The sequence below is a fragment of the Lepidochelys kempii genome, chromosome 13, assembly GCF_965140285.1.
Source record: "Lepidochelys kempii isolate rLepKem1 chromosome 13, rLepKem1.hap1, whole genome shotgun sequence".
NCBI classification, from domain to species: Eukaryota; Metazoa; Chordata; order Testudines; family Cheloniidae; genus Lepidochelys; species Lepidochelys kempii.
In genome coordinates this window covers 37453044-37469360 of record NC_136392.1, presented here as the reverse complement: position 1 = coordinate 37469360, position 16317 = coordinate 37453044, and the positions used below count along the sequence as shown (strand labels likewise).

The following is a 16317-nucleotide window of genomic DNA, read 5'->3' as shown; positions in this document are numbered from 1 at the left end:
ATTGACAGGATGGGTGGGGAATTGTAAAGGCGGGGGGTCAAGGTGCTAGGGGCCCAACTCTCACTGAAAGTCAATGGGATTTAGACATCTCACTCCTGCAGGTGGCTTTGCACATGCCGGCCTGGCTGTCTATGATACCGCTGGCTGGTTCTAAAGGCCCTGGAAGGAATTAAACACCGACAAAGGCTGAATGTCACTAGACTCCATTGATGCCGGCAGACAGAAGACAGAATGAAATTAACAAGCAAACATGGCGGAGGTGAAGGAACCAACAAAGCTGAGATATTACAGCCATGGGTAACACAGTCAGGGGATGGATGGAGAGGGTGTGTGGGGAGGGAGGGATGGAGACTTCCATATGTGTAGGGAGAAGGAGGGATGGATGGCAGGATGGATTGATAGATGGGGTGGATGGACATGAAGGGTGTAGTCAAAAAAGAGATCCTGAGACATGAGGCCTGCAATAAGGAGCCTGGTGTTAGACCTCAGGCCTGAATTTAAGTCAGGCCTTGCTGAGATAAAGTAAAGTTAGTAAGAGCCAGGCAATGAGGAAAACTCAGGCCCTGTAACTAAGCAGATGCCTGCTTGCAGGTTCCCCATCCGACACATGAACTTGCCAAGACCAGGGCTGTCATTGCAAAAACACAAGCACTCTTAGGCACTAAGTGTTCACACAAACACATTTCAGAAGGATCGTGCCAGAACATCCTAATACAAGGTAAACACCCCCCATACAAGTTAAACACACTCCCTGAAGATGATACAGGGACACACCGACCCCTCCTAAAGATAAGGTCATAAAGATAAGGTCATAAATGATCTGGACCTAAAGATAAGGTCATAAATGATCTGGAGGATGGCGTGGATTGCACTCTCAGCAAATTTGCGGATGATACTAAACTGGGAGGAGTGGTAGATACGCTGGAGGGGAGGGATAGGATACAGAAGGACCTAGACAAATTGGAGGATTGGGCCAAAAGAAATCTGATGAGGTTCAATAAGGATAAGTGCAGGGTCCTGCACTTAGGACGGAAGAACCCAATGCACAGCTACAGACTAGGGACCGAATGGCTAGGCAGCAGTTCTGCGGAAAAGGACCTAGGGGTGATAGTGGACGAGAAGCTGGATATGAGCCAGCAGTGTGCCCTTGTTGCCAAGAAGGCCAATGGCATTTTGGGATGTATAAGTAGGGGCATAGCGAGCAGATCGAGGGACGTGATCGTTCCCCTCTATTCGACATTGGTGAGGCCTCATCTGGAGTACTGTGTCCAGTTTTGGGCCCCACACTTCAAGAAGGATGTGGATAAATTGGAGAGAGTCCAGTGAAGGGCAACAAAAATGATTAGGGGACTGGAACACATGACTTATGAGGAGAGGCTGAGGGAGCTGGGATTGTTTAGCCTGCAGAAGAGAAGAATGAGGAGGGATTTGATAGCTGCTTTCAACTACCTGAAAGGGGGTTCCAAAGAGGATGGCTCTAGACTGTTCTCAATGGTAGCAGATGACAGAACGAGGAGTAATGGTCTCAAGTTGCAGTGGGGGAGGTTTAGATTGGATATTAGGAAAAACTTTTTCACTAAGAGGGTGGTGAAACACTGGAATGCGTTACCTAGGGAGGTGGTAGAATCTCCTTCCTTAGAGGTTTTTAAGGTCAGGCTTGACAAAGCCCTGGCTGGGATGATTTAACTGGGAATTGGTCCTGCTTCGAGCAGGGGGTTGGACTAGATGACCTTCTGGGGTCCCTTCCAACCCTGATATTCTATGATTCTATGATTCTATGGATAGAGATGTTTTGAGCAAACCACCAAGTACAAGGTAAAGGGTGGTAACTAACCACGTCAGAGGGGCAATACATAATTTGTTTGTGTCGGTGTATAAAAGAGGGGTCACAGAGCGGGTGTCCCTGTTCAGCTGAGTGGGGAGTAGAAAGTCCCTCATGGAGTCGAGTCCATAGTCTTGGGCATACAGGTACTGAGTGTACCTCTAGTACGTATATGGCACTAATACTGTGCATTGTTGGCAATAAACCTGGCTGAGCGCCTTTGCCACTGAACCGAGTCTGAGGTCTTCTTGGACAGTTTGATAGAAATCTGCTGTACGGGCTACCTGGCTAGAGCTGGTGCAGCACACACAGAAAACACACACACAGCCAACGGATGACAACACTGGTGACCCCCGACCACTCATCTGGTAAGTAGGTGAGCTGCCCTCTGTAGGAATCATGATCTAACATGGCAGAAAGCTACGAGCTAGGGAACCCCCTTCTCTGCTCCGTGCAAATCCTTACAGAGTTTGATGGGATATGGAAGCACTGGGATATCAGCAAAGGGAGTCCATATGAATTTTTAAAAGATAGTGGGGAAGAAACATAGAATGGAATCTGTAAGGCAAGGGCAGAGACTGCAGACTTGGAAAATAATAAGAGTAAGTTCTGACTGGAGGGAGATCTCACAGCAGGCTCAACTGGTTGTTTGTTCATTTCTCTGGAACACCAGGAGCTCTCTGCCCATCTTTCCTCTCAATATTCAGCTGTCTGTCTTCTTATCTGCCACATCCATCCACCCGATCTTCTTCAACATCTATTCATAATCAATCCAGTCATCCTTTTGCAAATCACCCCTCCATCCATCCTTCTGCAATGTCCATCTGTCCATGTTCTTGCAATATCCATCCATCCATCCATCCATTCATCCTTCTGCAACATGCATCTGTCTTCTCATTTGCCATGTCCATCTGTCCAATATTCTGCAGTATCCATCTATCATCTATCACCCACGGGTACATCTTTTCCCATAACCTTGTGGCATAGGGTCATTCTTTGTTCACTTACTTATGTCAAGCATTTCTTAAGCCTGTGGCGTAGTATGGCTCAGCTAAAATGTTACAGGCCTCAGCCTGTAGGCCTTGTATTTAAGCCCTCCTTACCTAGTCTTTTAGATACGTAATACATAACTATTCCCTCTAACTACTGATCCATCTTATCCTTCTATTTACCATAACGTAACTCTATTTACCATACAGAGGTTATATATGACATCACATGTTAATTGATCATAACATGACACAATAAATGAACAATCAACTAAAATCATTGGCTACACATCCATCTATCCATGCCTCTGCAATACCCAGCAAGCCAACCATGCCTCTGCAATACCCAGCTCTCTCTCCACTCACGCTGGAGGAGATGGATGCTCCCCTCTAAGGCTTCAGCTTGTGCAGAGTTTTCTTGATCTGCGGGACGTATTTGGAGACCTCGGTGAACATCAGGGGTGCTGAACCATGAAGTTTGCCCTAGGAGACAATGCCATAGGCCTTCCCATCACAGACCAGGGGCCCCTGGAGTCGCCCTGAGAAACAAACACAAGGTGTGGGGTTACTGATGTCCAAGCAAAGGGTGGGCTGCTTTCTCTATTCACTGTCCTGAAATCCACCTCCATACCCCGCTTCCTGGGGATTCACGGTCAAGTCACTCCCAGGTCTTCTCCCACCCCCAGGGTTCCCACCCCATGGGCCAGGGATCCAGCTGGCCCCTATCCCTGATTCATAGGATCTGGTCAGTTCCTGTGTCTGATTTCTAGCATCCATCCCCAATTTCTTTAACTTGCTCAATTTCCATCCCTGATTTCTGACTCTGATTTCCAGCGTCTGGTTGACTCCTGCCTCTTATTTCTAGGATCTCCTGCTGATTTCTCGGAACCACTCCTGGTTCTTGATTCAGGAATCCCCCTCTCTGTCTTCTAGGATCCAGTTGATTCCCAACTGTGATTTCTAGAATCTGTCTCTCACTATTAAGATCCATCCCGGATTTCCAGAATGTGGCTGGTTTTTTGTCCCTGATTTACAGAACATGTTGAACATCCAGCTGATTTCTGTCCCTGATTTCTATGATCTTGCCAGTTCCTGTCCCAAATTATAGGGATCCAGTCCTCATTTAAAAGACCTGCCAACTTCTTGTCCCTGCTTTCTAGCCTCCATGCCTGATTCCTAGGATCTGGCCTGTTTTGGTCCCTAATTTCTACCCTCCATCCTTGAGTCCTAGGATCTAGGAACCCCTTTTCCACACTCACCTGGAATGACGCCTTCCTCTTCTGGGGGTCCCCCACGCACAGCATCCTGGATGGGGCATAGTGCAGAAAAGCCTGAGACAGACACAGGCCCTTTCTCATGACCTTCAGTTCCACCTCCTGCATGGTTGGGGAGGCTGGCGTTTTCCTCAGTACTAGCCAGGCCCCAGCCGGCCACGCTGCACACAGCCCCCTCCTTCGCCTCCCTCCGGGACAGGGGGATGGTGCCCGCAGTCTCAGTCAGATTGGCCTTGTGCCTCAGCCATGATGGGGGAGAGAGAGAGAAGGGAAATCAAACTCCTCTTGGGGGATGGATCTTGTCCTAGGGGGATGGGGCCAGATGGGAGCAAGTGGGGCAACCCCTTAACAACTGTGCAACACTGTGATGCCATGTGCTCTGTGGGGTGGGGGGGATGGGATGGGGCAGTAATTGCAGCAGTGTGAGGTCATGGGGGTGGGGTGATGGGATGGGGGAGGTACCTGCAGCACTGTGAGGTCAGTGGGGGCGGGGTGATGGGATGGGGATGGTACCTGCAGCACTGTGAGGTCATGGGGGGCGGGGTGATGGGATGGGGATGGTACCTGCAGCACTGTGAGGTCATGGGGGGCGGGGTGATGGGAGGGGGATGGTACCTGCAGCATGGTGAGGTCATGGGGGCGGGGTGATGGGAGGGGGATGGTACCTGCAGCACTGTGAGGTCATGGGGGCGGGGTGATGGGATGGGGGTGGTACCTGCAGCACTGTGAGGTCAGTGGGGGGCGGGGTGATGGGAGGGGGGAGGTACCTGCAGCACTGTGAGGTCATGGGGGGCGGGGTGATGGGAGGGGGGTGGTACCTGCAGCAGTGTGAGGTCACAGGGGGCGGGGTGATGGGAGGGGGGAGGTACCTGCAGCACTGTGAGGTCATGGGGGGCAGGGGGATGGGATGGGGGTGGTACCTGCAGCAGTGTGAGGTCACTGGGGGCGGGGTGATGGGATGGGGATGGTACCTGCAGCACTGTGAGGTCAGTGGGGGCAGGGGGATGGGATGGGGGAGGTACCTGCCGCACTGTGAGGTCATGGGGGGCGGGGTGATGGGATGGGGGTGGTACCTGCTGCACTGTGAGGTCATGGGGGGTGGTGTGATGGGATGGTACCTTTAGCAGTCTGACATCACTCGGAGCAGGGAGATGCAAAGGCATGGTACCTGCAGAAGCATTATGTCATTTTCATCTGTCTCGTCATTGTGTTCTGGGTGGGGGATTTAGGGAGAATGGGGCCAGATCCCAGCTGGGGCAATGGGACATAGCTCCATTGAGGTCAATGGGGCCAGGTCCCAGCTGGGGTCAGTGGGGCGTAGCAGTGCAATAACCCGCAGGGTAACTCTCAGCAGTTAGGGGTCTCCCCTCCCAAGCGGTGGGAGAACCCCCGGTGTTTGTTACACGGCTGGAGACAGACTCTGTTTAACAAGAATTGCCCTGAATACAGAGAAGGAAACACCGTGGGAAGGTTTCTATCATGTCGATGCTGAGCTGTTTGTACAGCGGCAGAGGTGATGGCCAGCGGGGACCATCAGACCATCTCCTCTGCCCGCACCCCCAGGCCAGAGTGCCCAGCCCAGGGGATCTGAATGACGTTGCCTAGGAATTGGCCATTCGAATCCCTTCGGTGGCTGAGCCAGTGTCAGGCTCGGAGACGCTGCTGCCAAGGCCTGGGCTGGATTCTCCATCCCTGGTGACGTGTAAGTCAAGCCGGGACATTTCTCTAATAGCTCTCCTGTAATTCGAGCTGGGATTAGCTCAGGGCTGTCCCAAGGCCAGGGCTACGCAGAGGTCAGACAGGACGAGCACCGTGGGCCCTTCTGGCCTTGGAATGGATGAATCTATCAAAGGAATGTGGCTTTCCTATTGCAGCAGGTCGGGGTGGAGGGACCCAGAGCATCTGCGGGAAGCTCTGGGAATCTCTGTCATGCCTCTGGCTCAGATGAATCTGGTATTTGTCCAGACAGTGACAAACAGAGCACTGCCCCTGTTACCAGACAGAGAGAGCCAGATGGAGGGACAAGAAGCAATGGTCTCAAGTTGCACGGGGCGGAGGTCTAGATTGGATATTAGAAAACACTATTTCACTAGGAGGGTGGTGAAGCACTGGGATGGGTTACCTAGGGAGGTGGTGGAATCGCCATCCTTAGAGGTTTTTAAGGCCCGGTTTGACAAAGCCCTGGCTGGGATGGTTTAGTTGGTGTTGGTCCTGCTTTGAGCAGGGGGTTGGACTAGATGACCTCCTGAGGTCCCTTTCAGCCCTGATATTCTACAATTCTTCGATTCTATGAGGGGAGTGTGGAGACAGACAGATCAATACTGTCTGTATTTGCTCCACAGCCACTGGATTTGGGGGTGGGTGTAATTCCAGCCCTGCAGATGTTACATCCTCACATCCTGTAACCTGAGACCTCCCCTGCCCTGGTGGACCTAGCCCCTGCCCCAGACGACATGGGTCAGGCGGGAATTCAGTGCTGGAGAAGTTTGTATCAGATCTGTCCTGATTCCAGAAAACACAGGATGGGAATTGAAATTAACAAGCGGTGTGGTTGAGGGGCTGTGGGGCCATGGTGTGTGGGACGGCCTGACTGGGCTGTTGTGAGCTGGGAAGCTGTGTGGCCAAGTAGCCAGAGCAAAGGCCTGCACCTCAGGACATCTGTGTTCTGTTCCCGGCTTAGCTGCTGCATGACCTTCGGCGAGTCCTGGCCCCTTTCTGTGCCTCAGTTTACCCATCTGGGGCTAATGATCCTGACCACCCTTTGTAAAGAGCTTTGAGATCTCCTGGAGGGATGAGCTAGGAGCCCAGATTCTCAAAAGTATTCAGGCTCCCGGTGATTTCAATGGGAGTTAGGCACCCAAACACCTCTGAGGATCTGGGCCTAGATGTTTTTATTTAGCACCAGTTTTGTGTATGGCTCAACCCAGCACCTGCATCCTGCCCACTGCCCCATTATCCTCCCCCAACCCTGTATCATCCACACACACAACATCCAGTCTACAGGCCAGCAATGGAAAAGGCCTTGCAAATTGTTCAGAGAAAACATTTTTTATTTAGAAAAATGGCTTTTTTTCTCTTCAAATGCCATTTGTTTTTCAAACAAGCGTCCGTTTTCAATATTTTCCAAATATTTGGAAATAGACAATTCTTTCTTTTGCCCCAGTGTATCTCAGCGATGCTTTCTGGGTTCCCTTCCTTTGGGTTTTTTCAACCTCCTGTCAGTATCACAATAATAAATAATAAATAATTAAATACTTGTGGGGTGGGGAGAGGAAAAAAGAAAAAAAAAATGCTGAAAACAAACAGAAGTTGGGTCCAGCTCAAAATGTGTGAAACAAAATCACAGAAATTTCACACAACCATTTCAATGTGCTATTGTCATGGGCTGTTTAATTCGACTAGCCACTCTTCATGGTCATAGGTTGGCCATCAAAGTCACATGGCCCCATTCCTGCTCTCTGCTTGGGTGAAAGAATGTTTTTAAGCCAGCCAAGGACATGCTGCAGCTCGGAATTTTGATGGTGGAAAACCCTTGAGGAATGGATTAGGTGTACAAATGATCAGCATTTGTAGAGGTCCTATACAATTCAGCTGAGAAAATACAACCCTTGCTCCAGAATCCCCTTAGCTGATGTAAAACCCTGTGCACACGTGGGAATTCGAATGACTCAGGAGGAAAGGTTGTCACCAAATTTTGTTCTGGGGTAATGGGGCATGTGGATCGGACAGACACAACATAAACACAGAGATCCGGGGACAGGAGCGAGTCAGACGCAAAGTAAAAAGCCAGGCAGACATAGCCTGGAAGCACAGGAATGTGGCCCTGAGAAAAAGCTAAGAGAAGAACCATTTGGGCACAGAGTCTTGGCTTCAGAGGCAGGCTCTGTACAGTGAATAGAGGAGCTGTCTGCTGCTGTTTGATTCCAGCTGTGTTCAGGGACTTTGGATATTCCTTGTAAATAAACTAGATCGCATCAGAGGAAATACCAGACTCCATTGTCAATTTCTGCTCCCAACCGGAACACACATAGGGTCCCAAACATTGACTCGACACTTGGGGAGACAATATAACAAAATTTAAACATTGATGGGGTATTTCTAGCTACAAAAGGATTTCAGGACTGAGCCACTCGCAGCATTTCTCTAACACTAGAAACAAATACTCTGATCTAAAGCACCTCAGGGTTCCACTCAGGCACATTGCCCATTATGGTGAAATTGGCCCTTTAAAGGGGAGCATCTCCTTTAACTCAGTTTCTGCAGAGTTTTGTTGATCCAGGGGATGAATTTGGAGATTCTTGTGTATATGCTGGGGGGTCGCCCATCCGGATCTCCATTGGAAATGATGCCCTGGACCACCCCGTCGCACACCAACGGCCCACCGGAATCACCCTGCCAATAAGAAGAAGAACATCAGTGACTGATATTACCCAGCCCAGCCTGTCCAGCGGAGATCTCAGATTGCATGTGGAACAAGTGCTCTCTGCAGCTGAAGGCCCAGCCCTTCCTGCCAAACAGAACCAGCCTGGAAATGGGTTGGCAGAGAGGGAAATCTAGAGCTGCACAGAATGTGGAAAAGGCAGTTTCTACAAAATTGAAATTTTCCACAGAAAACAATCAATTTTAAATTTTTGCTTTAGGAAAATTGAAAGGAAATATTTCATTTCGGGTCAGTTCCACCTGAATCAGAATATTTTACCTTTTAAAAAATGGCCTGAAACATTTAGTTTGGAATGAGTTCAACAAGGTGTAAAACTGCTTTCTCCTAACCATGCATTGGCTTGTGGGAGTTGTCCTTCAGGTCTTCATTCTCTCCTAAGAACTTGGCTCCCTGGAGCAGTACATCTCCCATAATGCAACTCAGATTTGCTTCTGACTGAGCTGTTTGAGGCATCATGGGAATCACATGACTCAGTGCATTGTGGGAGACATAGTCCAGGCAGGGGCTACCTAAGGGAAAATAGAGGCCTGAACTACAGCTCCCAGAAGGCAATGCGCTGCTAAGGAACTGCAGCCCCTTCAGCCTCATCTTCTCTAGCCTAAACATGCCCAATTCTTTTAGCTTTTCCTCCTACATAAGGTTTTCTAAACCTCTGATCATATTTTTTTGTTCTTGTTTCTCTCCTCTGGACTCTCTCCAGTTTGTTCACATGGAAGGAAACGTTTCAATCTATTCACGTCTGAGCATGTTTCATTTCCATTTAAAATGTTGCAATGAAACATTTTGACATTTCTGAGTCAAACCAGCTTTTGGAATTTCTGTTCTGCCAAAAATGTTGAAATCTCAACTTTTCCTCAAAAACAACTTTTCTTCGAAAACAAAGATTGAAATGTTGCCATTTCCTGAGAGATGGGAACACTGATTCTCCCTCAGCTCCAGTGCCAACCTGGCCCTACGGACATCATCAGCAAAGCTCCCATCCACATGTATGGGGCCAGGATTTCACCCAGGGTCCTATCTGTTGGGTGGCCTCAGGGTTGAGTTCACCAGTAGAGCCATGAGTGAAGGTGAAGAGTAGAGATGGTCAGAACATGTGGTAGGGAAGGGGGGTTTCCCCGTTTTCATCAACACTTTTCCTGGAACATTTTGCTAAAAACGCAAAGCCTAACCATGTCTAATCATGGGAGGTGTATTTCAGGTGTCTCGTGCCCTTATGGGAACACAGGACTGGAAGGGCCCTACTGGGTCATGAAGTGCAGTTTCTGCTATTACAGGCAGTCCTGTCATATCATCCCATCCATGAACTTATCAAGCTCTGTCTGCATCCTTGTTAGGTTGTACCCCTCGCCCAAAGGCTCCTGTTGGAGCTTTTTCCAGAACTTCCCCCCTCTGGTGGTTAGAAACTTTCTCCTCATCTCCAGCTTCCATTGATCCCTGCCACATTTGTCCCCATTTGATTCACCCTTTAGCTTCAACAGCTCGTCTCCCTGCCTGGTGTAGTCATCCCCGCCCCAGACCGATGTATTTATAGAGCAATCAGACCCCTCTCAGCCTATCTTCTATCTGAGCTAGCCCAGGTATTTTATTCCTTTCTCCTCAGACCGGTTCTCCATTCCCCTGATCGTCCCACCAGCCCTTCTCAACACCTGCTCCAGCTGAGATTCCTCTTTCCGGAACAGGGCTGCCCAGAACTCTGCACCGGATTCCAGCTGAGCTCTCCCCAGAGCCTTCTCCGCTGGCATTAAACCCTCCCTCTCTACTGGAGACACGTGACCTGCTCAATCCCAGGATCACATGGGCCTTTCTTCTGGCCTCATCCTGATGGTGGCCCATGGTCACCCTGTGGTTGACTCACACACCCATTTCTCCCTCCCTCCCTGTCACTTCCAGCTGAGAAGTCCCCAGCTCAGAGCAGCAATTCTTGTTTCTTGACACTACGTGCATGAGCCCATGTTAAATTTCAGCCCATTTCCACCAGCACCTTGCACAAGGGCACTAACGCTGGAGATACCTCTCCACAGTCACCCTTTGTGCTGGGCTCCCCAGCTGGACTGCATCTCCCATGATGCACGATGGGCTCCCCTCTTGGCGCAGTGGAGCATGGGAGGGGCACGTCCATGGTGGTGGACCAGCTCCTTCCCAGCTCCTTCCCCTGGAGCAGCTTGCTGCACCCCCAGTGGCTCTGGGCTGGGGGGTATTTACCTGGAAGGCTGATTTCTTGGCGTGGGGGCTGCCGGCACACAGCATGGTGGTGGGGTCGTAATGCCGATACCGCTCTCCGCACAGCCCGTCCGACACCACCTCTTGCTCCGCCTCCTGCAGCCTGTCGGAGGTGGTGTTCACTCCGGTCCGACCCCACCCGGCCACGCTGCACTCGGAGCCTGGGCTGACGTGGTGATCGGCCTCCGGCAGGGGGATGGGCATCACCCACTCGGTCAGCTCCGCACTGCGCCACAGCTGCCATGGGGAGGAGAGAGAGAGAATGGACCCGGATCAGCGCCGGGACTGGGGCTGGGAAGGGGCAGCACCACCCGGCCAGAGCATGGATGTGAGTCCAGGGAGTGAGTGTGAGGTCACTGGGGGAGGGATGATGGGACGGGAGTGCTACCTTCAGCAGTGTGAGGTCACTGGGGGAAGGATGATGGGATGGGGGTGGTACCTGCAGCAGTGCGAGGTCACTGGGGGCTGGCTGATGGGATGGGGGTGGTACCCTAGCAGAATGAGGTCACTGGTGTTGGTACCTTCAGCAGCATGATGTCATTATCAAAGTTCTCATTGCTGAAGTCAGGGTGCTGGATCCAGCGACGGGCCCGGATCCGTTGCCAGTTCTGTCCTGGCTTCTTGAAGTCTTGGACTCCCAGGTAGACATAGATGTTGCTGGAAAAACCAAGGGGAAAATATGGGGGCGTTAGTGCCCATTGGATATTGGGGTGGGGCCATCACAGACCCTCTGGAAGGGACACCAGCCCAGCTCCTGGCCTGTGCAGATTTCTACCCACAGTTTTGCAGCTGAGTAACATAGAGACCATCTTATGCACCTACATGTGGATGGACTTCCTCCTTCTCCATTCTGGTTGGCTAAAGAGACCCAAAAGACTGACCAATGGACTATTCTCCTATGCAGGGTGACCCATTGTCCAGTTCTTGTGTCCATGGTTCAAGAAAGATGTTGATAAATTGGAGAGGGGTCAGAGAAGAGCCGCAAGAATGATCAGAAGATTGGAAAACACACCTTATACTGAGAAACTCAAGATCAATTGATTTCAAATTCAGAGGGACTATAGAGGATTCTGTTTGATTTCTTTCTCAATGATTATTTTGTGGTGTGAGTTTTTAATAGGGACTGTAACTAACGTTGTAACCACTTACCAAAGTTCATCGTGGATTCTCCATCACTGGCAATTTTTAGTCACGGTTAGATTTTTTTAAAAGATCTTCTGTAGATCAAGAGGAATTATTTGGGAGATGTTCTGTGGTCTGTGTTATACAGGAGGTCAATCAAAATGATCATAAAGATCTTGAAATCTATGAATCATTGAACTCCATATGGCAGAAGAAGGAAAATATCTATGGGAAGGTGTAAGGCCCTAATCTGGGTGCCACTTTGAAATATTAAAAGAAATTGTTTAAAGGGGGGGAATCCCAGATGCCTTGGCTGGGCTGACACAGAAATAAAGTGGCTGGAAGGAATGAAACATACAAATAAGAAAAGGATCAAAGAGTTTTTATGCACTGTCGCCATCTACTGGCCATGGACAGCAGTAACAGGAAGCCAAACTCTCTCTGTGCAAATGACCCTGGGGACAGAGGTCACAGTGTGGGGCATGAGTGGCTGCTGAGTGCATCAGCGAAGATGTTGAAGTCCAGAAGGGAACCAGGATGCTTGGCCCAGCCCCTCTGGACAGCCCCTTCCCTCCTCCAGGGTTAGCAGGACAGGAGAAGTAGTGGTGAGACTTGATGGCAGAGATTGAGTCTCCTCCATCTTTCCTTAATCTCTGTCTGGGTGTTCCCCTTTTGACCCCAAGAAACACGATACAGACAGAAAAGAATTAATGTCTGACGATTGTAAGCGAAAATAGCAGGAAATAGTGGGGACTGGATCAGTCTCTGGTGCAACAGCTGGGCCCCAGCGCTGATCTATGTCCATTGCCTACAGTGTTGTTCTGTTCAGTAGGGCTCAGATCCGCAAAGGCAATCGGGGGATTTCTTGATTGCTTACGAACAACCAAGTGTCTGGGTTTGAGAAGTGATGGCCAAGGGAAAAGACTTGAGAAGAGGCTAGGTTTCAACTGAGTGAAGTAACTCAATGACAGGGGTTGTCCTTATGGGACTGACTAAAAACATCATCTGGGATGTTTGCCCTGTGGGGCAGGTCTAGTTTGGTTGGTTTGGGCTTTAAAATTTAACAGGCACCCAGTGAAATTCGTATTTTTCACATCCCATAAATGCTTCTAGTCTTTGGGACAACATATTGCCAGCTCCTGTCCCATCCCAGAGTTGGGGACTGGCTGGCTCGGGGGGTGGGAAATTGGACACGGGGCCTTTCTCCTCCAGGGGCACCAGCCCTGATCCAGCCCCAGGGCAGGGGACTGGCTGGCTCAGGAGTGGGGGATGGTGCGTTTCTTACCCCAGGTTGCAGTTACAATGAGCCGCCGTCACCACCACGTCCTCCTGGATCAGGAACCCTCCGCAGCTTCCCTTTGACCCTATTTGTACATAGGCCATGTAGGGTCTGGAGCCAAGCGGGGCTTCCTGGCCCCTGATGACCTGAGCTGGAGAGACAGGAAGGGGTTCAAAAGGGAGCTGGAGAGTGGGACCAAGAGCCCAGTGCAACCCGCACCCTCATCCCTTAGCTCAGCCCCCTGCTGGCTTGGATCAGCCCCTTCGGGCCCCTAGCCCAGCCTGCCACTCGGTCAGCCCCTCACCCCAACCAGCCCGGTATATCCCATAATACATGTACCCACTTCAAATCTACCTTTTCCCACATGGACCTATTCATCCATCCATCCATTCCTTATCCCATACATGCCCATCCATCTTCGGTCTGTGGGGCTGCCCCCAGCCATCTCCCCTCTCAGAGAACTAGGTCAGGAATTCCCTATCAACCCTCAGCTTCATTGTCCCATCGCCTGACACCTGCCTGAGCCCGATGGCTAATTCTTTCCCCCTGCCCTTGGTGTGGGCTGCGCTGCCCACAGCCCCAATTGCCCAATTCTTACCACTAGAGCTGGGCAAAAATTGATAAGCAATTGGCAAATTTGCTTTTTAAAAAAAAGCAATTTTGGGGCATCAAAAGTACCTGTGAATTCAGGTGGAATTCGGTGCATTGTTTTGGCTGGAAAAAAAGATTAATTTTTTCCAGGAAAAAGTAGAAAAGTTTTGGTGTGAGCACTGGGAAACGAAACATCTCGAGTTTCTGTTTGAAATGGTGCTTCCTTTAGAAATGGAGCAATTGGGTTTTTTTAAACTATTTTTTTTAACAGTGACTAAAACCCCTTCTAAAGTGACCTGAAGTCAAATAAAAAAGTACCCCCAAAGTTTGGAGTTGAAAGCAAATGAAAAAGAAAAAAAAAGTTTCTGGATCAATTTTTGTTTCAAAATTGCATTTCAGTTCAAAACTCAGCTAATGAACAATAAGGGTGAAAAACCCCTGCACAGGCCCCAAAATGGAAGCAAAAAGCAAAAAAAAAAAACAAACCCAACTGTTTCAGGGTGAAGGAGACACCCCAAAGCAAACAACCCCCCATTTTGTTTTGAAACGCTGTCTTTTTAGGGTTTCTGCTTCTGCGAGAAAAAATGAAAAAAATAATTTTGGGAGGAACCCAGCTTTTCCCAGATTTTACGGTTCGGCCCCTAAACCAAAAACTCTGTGATTCACTCAGCCCCACTCCCAGTGTGAGCCCCCCGGGGCCGGGAAATACCCGGTCGCTCAGCTCAACTCACCGGTATGAAGTGGGACAAAGGCCATGGGGAACAGGAGCAGGAGCAGCCTCATTGGTGCACATCCAGGAGCTGGGGCTGGTGGCTCTGTCTCAGCCCCGGGGTTTATATAGAGCAGACAGTGGGGAGGGGAGGCTGGGAAGAGGTGGCCCAGGAAGTGCAGGGTCATGTACCTGGCTACCAAGAAATTTCCCATCAGCAATGTGTCAGGGGTGGGGATTCCCGGAGAGGAAACCTTGAGCCACGTCCCCGCCCGCATCGCAGAGGGGGGCGGGGTTCCTTCCTGCACTGGTGCCCTCCCTGCCCTCAGGTGGGGACGTGGCCAGTGCTGAGGCCTCCCAGCTGCAGATGGCAGAATCCCCCCTGGTCTGTTCTGCCCCTGGATCCCTGGATCCACAGATGTTCAGGCCAGCAGGGTCCATTCGACCGACCCGTCTGCCCTCCCGAGTGACCCTGGCCGGAGACCTTGCCCAGTTCCCGGTCACTGGTGTTCTGTGAACGCCTCTCCCAGCAAGGTAGCCAGGCGGGGTCTGAGGCCACCCGGAGATGGAGAAACCCCCTGCTCTGGGGAGCTGGTTCCCCTGTCCCACACTGGGCCCTCCATTGCTTCTGGATTTGGTCAGGCTTTAGTTTCCCCAGTTGGATCTTGCTCTGCCTTTCCCTGCTGGATTGAAGAGCCCCCAGCACCCGGCTTTGTCTCTCCACGACGGTTCTTGGACGCCGACCTTCAGGCACCTCCCACGCGACTTGTGGAGAGGCCACACAGAGCGAGCGCTTTCAGTCTCTCCCTGCCAGGCATTTTCTCTAGCACTCCAATCATTTGCCTGGCCCCATCCTGCCCCATCTCCAGTTTGCCGCCCGCCCTTTTAAAGTGCTCACCCCAGACCTGGGCACAGGATCCCAGGATCCCCCCGGAAACACTCCTCCCTGCCCCTGCTCAGCATGGCTCTGTTCACATGGCCAAGGGGGGCACTACTCCTGGTGCTGCAGTTTCACATGGGGAGGTCGGAGTGCGGGGGGGAGGAGGGGGTGTTGTTGGGTCAAAATAACATTTGTCTGGACAATTCCCCACCAGTTGGGATGGGAGAGAAGCTGCTTTAGGAAGGATCCTGGTTCTCCTGGGTTTGTGTCTGTGGGGCGCCGAGGACACCAAAGGCAGGATAAAAACCCGACAGCAACTTCTGCCTCCAAGAGAAACTGTAGGGCCAGGATTTAAATAAAGCTCAGTCCCCAAAGGTCGTCTAGGGTCTCAGCAGCAGTCCAAGTCCATAATCTATTTGTCCATCTATAAACCCTCCGCCCCCGCTTTCTCTCTCATATTTTATTCAGTTAATTTGTTTGTTGATGTTGATTTAATTCTGGGTAATTGTTTCAGGTTAGGTTGGGCTTACTACGGCAGGAGGGTGAGTGTCATTTTTATGATGGAAAAGCCTATTCATGCATCCACCCATCCCCACCTGTCCATCCATCCATCCATCCATCCATCCATCCACCCATCCCTGCCTATCCATCCATCCATCCATCCATCCATCCATCCATCCATCCCAGCCATCTGTACATCTATCCATCCCCATCCCTGCCTATCTATCCCTTCATCCATCCCCACACCTAAATTCACAGATTCCAAGGCCAGAAGGGACCATTGTGATAATCTAGTCTGACCCCCTGCAAAGCAAAGTCCAGAGAACTGCTTCACAGTTATTCCTAGAGGAGATAATTTAGAAAAAACATCCAGTCTTGATTTAAAAATTGTCAGTGACTTTGGTCACTTGTTCCGATGGTTAATTATCCTCACTGTTAGAAATGTATGCCTTATTTCTAGTCTGACTTCATCTAGCTTCAGCTTCCACC

General features: G+C 50.5%; 1 protein-coding gene across 1 annotated transcript; it reads right to left on the bottom strand.

The window, feature by feature from the left end:
- Window positions 1-8330: 8330 nt before the first annotated feature.
- Window positions 8331-14635, bottom strand: LOC140897128 (duodenase-1). The gene is made up of 5 exons (XM_073309470.1): window positions 14470-14635; window positions 13154-13298; window positions 11268-11403; window positions 10729-10983; window positions 8331-8477 (listed from the first exon to the last, which is right to left on the bottom strand). The coding sequence occupies exons 1-5, from the start codon at window positions 14633-14635 to the stop codon at window positions 8331-8333; spliced, it is 849 nt and encodes a 282-aa protein (XP_073165571.1).
- Window positions 14636-16317: the final 1682 nt, after the last annotated feature.

What these genes read in the sequence shown, in the direction of transcription:
- LOC140897128 (XM_073309470.1), bottom strand. Translation starts at nt 14,635, where the DNA reads ATGACCCTGCACTTCCTGGGCCACCTCTTCCCAGCCTCCCCTCCCCAC. An exon ending in CTTTGTCCCACTTCATACCG is followed by an intron (nt 13,299 to 14,469) that starts GTGAGTTGAGCT and finishes CTGTCTCTCCAG; the next exon opens with CTCAGGTCATCAGGGGCCAG. An exon ending in CATTGTAACTGCAACCTGGG is followed by an intron (nt 11,404 to 13,153) that starts GTAAGAAACGCA and finishes TGGTTTTTCCAG; the next exon opens with CAACATCTATGTCTACCTGG.